The following is a 3,880-nucleotide window of genomic DNA, read 5'->3' on the forward strand; positions in this document are numbered from 1 at the left end:
GTGCCCGCCCCCGCGGCGCGCTCCCTCCCCCGCGGCGGGGCTGGACCGGGCCAATCCGATCCCGCCTCCCTGAGTGCTCGGCCACCTCGCCCTTACCCTGCTCTTGTTCTCTCGCAGGCGTCCGAGTTCCCCTCAGAGCTCATGTCAAGCGAAAGCAAAGCACTTTGTGGCTAAATCTAACGGTGAGTGCTGTGCGCCTTATTCCTAAACTTCGGGTAAAAACTGCCTCCCCAGGGAATGGGAGGCGTGATGGCAAGTGCTAAAAATAGGTCCTAAAAGTTGATTAGGAGATGCCTTTGTAATCAGTAAGAAATGAGACTAATAACTGAGTCTTGAGGTCCTAAGTGTGTGTGTGTGTGTTGCTGAGGTTCACCCAGCAGCACAGGCTGCTCTGATCCTGCTCGCTGCTTAATGCAAATTCTTATCTGTTCTTGGAGTCTTAACTTCCTGGGCCAAAGTGACTGATTAAGTTGGGAATCTTGGCACAATTCCTTGAATTCTGTGATGTGGGATTGTCTGCGCTATCAGTTAAATAAGTGACTGCTTTTAATCAAATAATTGCTCTAAGAGGCAGGCTGGCGCCTCTGAACATTGCGTTTACAGAGATCTAAATAAAGATTGGACTGAGAATCCTCTTTCTAGCCTTTCCCTGGAGTGTATGTTATTTTTATGTTCAATTTGTGCTCTTGAGAGCGAGTGTGTGAGCGTGTATGTGTTGCATCTGGACGCCAGGGTTTGCCCAATCTCTGAGTGTTTGGTTAAATGTTCAAACTGTGGCTTCCTCTCTGGCGCCAGTCTGTCCGGATCTCTGCCCTGTTAGCATTCTCCTAAATATGCTTCTTTTCAATCTCTTGCAGGTGTTCCACTGATGAGATTTTTTTTTTTTTTTTGCACAAGAAAATGTCTACAGGATTTTTTTTTTTTTTGAGGTGCTGAATTTATTTTTCAGCTGTATATCTGGAGGGGGAAATCCACGTTCAAGTAAAAGGACCTTTAAAATTAATAAAGAAGAAAAAATCAAGATTGATCTTTATTCCCCACCCCATTTTTCAACTTGGACTGAACCTAGTTATTTATGAAGAGACTCTTAAATACCCTTTCCCTAGTTGGAAGGCTTCCTTTATATACTATTCCCAACGTGGGGAGCGAAACAAAAATCTCACAAGGAGTTGCCCATTTTAAAGCAGACTTTGCCTTTTTTTCCAAAGGTGGAGCGTGAGTACCAGAAGGATCCAGTGTTCAGTTTTTTAGGAAAGTCTGTGGTCAGAAATTACCTTTTTGACACAAACCTAGGACTGAATGCTGTGTATATATTTATATATAAATATATATATGAGTGAAACCTTGTGAACTCTTTAATTAGAGTTTTCTTGTATAGTGGCAGAAATATACATTTCTGCAAAAAGTGTAATGATGTACCTAATCATGCTAAACTTTTTATAAAAGTTTAGTTGTAAACTTAACCCTTTTTATACAAAATAAATCAAGTGTGTTTATTGAACTGATTGCTTGCTTTATTCTTTGGGGACCAATTGTTTGCTGGCTTTGATTTGTGTTGTGGTTTTGTTGTTTGCTTTTTTAATACTTATACATTCTGTTACGAATTCATCAAGTAAAAATTCAAATATGTAGAGACTATAAAGAATAAAATTACCTGAAGTGAATAATTCTTGTAACTTGGAAAATCTTATTTGAGTGTATATTGCAAACTTCTAAGTGCTCTGCCTGTAAACAGTGTGAAAGGAACTAGAAAAGGAATTTATTACACAGGGGATGCTATTGACAAAAGTGCTTGGAAATGTACAAAAGCAGTTAATCCTGAGGCATTCCCATGGAGTACTGCCTTTTTTATTCCCTCCCACCCCTCTGAATGATTCAATTCGGGGTAGTAATGGCCCAGATCTGTTAATTTGTGCTTAAAATAATCACTCAGAATTAAGGGTTGTGGGTGGTTATTAGTCCCCCAACTCCAAAAAGGCTTTGAATGTGAGAGTTGGTGATGCGTTAACATGGGATCTAGAATGATGAAGTGACTGTTGCCTTTCCTCACTGGAATTTTCATGCTTCCATGCAATATTTCAATGAAATGAGCTTTCTAATCAGTTGCAGCAGCTTCTCCATATGACTAAGATACTGAGAATTGAGCTAAATCACTGTTGTGTTACTGATTAAACTTTGGCTGCTCCTACAGGGACTCTCTCCATAAGAATTAAATTAAGTTTGAAATAGGAGTCTAAATTCCTGAAAGCCAGAAATGGTTTATTCTTTCTCTTTTGCCCTCAGAAGCGATGCAATATCCCTTATTATTCCAGGGACACTTACTGTACCCTATGGACTCACTGTTCATTAAATATGTTTAGTTGTCATAAGACAGTGGATGTGGGAACTGTGCCTTATCAGATGACATTCTAATTTAAGCACACGCATAAACTTCCCCGAAATGGGAAGTTAAATTGTGGGTCCTACATAGGAATTAAAGAGAGTCACTTGTAATCTGAACGAAAGAAACTTCCCTGCTGCTTGGGGTAAGTACAGCTCTCTGTCAGGCACTGCGCTTTGGGCCTGAGGGAGCGTGTTTAGGGTTTCTGGGCTCTGGGGACTCTTAGTGTGAAAGGCAGGAGCCTCACCTGGGGCCAGTAACACTTTCCCCAGCGAACAGGTGGGTGGGTGGTGCTCTGGGGCAGCAGCAGCTGCCTTTCCTTGCCCTTGACACCAAATCCATTCACGTAGGCTGGGAGAAAGCCAGCTCTGATCTCTTAATACTGACGCTGCCCTGCCCAAGCAGAAGCGCGCCCTCTCAGAGGATCAATGCAAGCAGAAGACAAGAAGGGTTAGCAAAAGCTGGGACGGGCCGGGGGGGGTGGGGAGAGAAGGACACGGCCCAGAGCTGATCTTGCATCGCCCCATGCCCAGCCCCGCAGGGATTAGGGAAAGCTCCGTGCAGCGCACACCGGCTGTGCCTCCTGTGGCCAAACCTCGCTACTGTCTCAGCGCCCGGAGCGCAGGGCTCGTTCCAGCTTCGTGCAATCAACGTTTAACCCTGACAGCCCAGTAGTGAAATACTTCATTGCCGCAAATCGGCACGCCTCAGTCCCTAAAATACTCTTTTTCCTGTATATTTTACCCAACTCTTAATAGCAGCACAGTCGGGGTTGTAATCAGAGTATTGAGATGTTTGTAGTTCCAAGCCAGTAACAATCCAATGCAATCGCCACCAAATTTCATTGTCAAAACTAATTTTTCACCCTGCTGCTCATTTTAGGGTGAGACAACAGTAAGTCACTTTAAACCCACAGTTCATTTTATAAAATTAAAGAGCTGCAACGGTCAGATCACTGTAATTATTTTAAGATCAACCCCTTTAGGAACTAAGGCATTTACACTGCAATATTTTTAAGCTACGGGATGATTAACACACTTGTAGAATGAAACCCATTTTCTTATCATGCATAGCCAAAAGAGAAATTCACAATTTACAAGGCGTGGGGAGCTGAGCAGGAAAACAAACAAACATGTTTTTAAAAATGTAAATTAAGAAAGGAAAAAAATTTCCTCTTTCAGAATTAACTAATTCCTCGACTTGACAATGCAATTCTACAATCAGAACTAGGGGCTTAAGCTAGGTCCTCCCTTAGAGATTCACTCTTTGGTTTTGTTCTTAAGATTTTGTCATTCAGAGATAAACAGCAAGGTCAAAGCTGAGAGCCCAAAGCCTTAACATTAATTCTTTAGGTTTCCTTGAAGATGTGGGACTTTTTTTATTCTATACGATTGTCATTGTCCCCCTAGAACACATCAGAAAAATGTGTGACATTTTCACCACTTTCCCTGGCCTGTTTACTGTCTCTATACACAGCTGTTGTCCATAGTCCTGTTAATG

General features: G+C 42.2%; 1 protein-coding gene across 1 annotated transcript in view; it reads left to right on the forward strand.

The window, feature by feature from the left end:
* The window catches only part of ID2 (inhibitor of DNA binding 2, HLH protein), a 2,194-nt gene extending 530 nt beyond the window's left edge, over positions 1-1,664 (forward strand). The window contains exons 2-3 of the mRNA XM_008641763.1: positions 118-182; positions 858-1,664. Coding sequence (XP_008639985.1) covers positions 118-174 — 57 coding nt within the window. The 3' untranslated portion in view covers positions 175-182; positions 858-1,664. The remainder of the gene's footprint in view (positions 1-117; positions 183-857) is intronic.
* Positions 1,665-3,880: the final 2,216 nt, after the last annotated feature.

This window comes from Corvus brachyrhynchos, unplaced genomic scaffold, assembly GCF_000691975.1.
Source record: "Corvus brachyrhynchos isolate BGI_N302 unplaced genomic scaffold, ASM69197v1 scaffold116, whole genome shotgun sequence".
Classification (NCBI taxonomy): Eukaryota; Metazoa; Chordata; class Aves; order Passeriformes; family Corvidae; genus Corvus; species Corvus brachyrhynchos.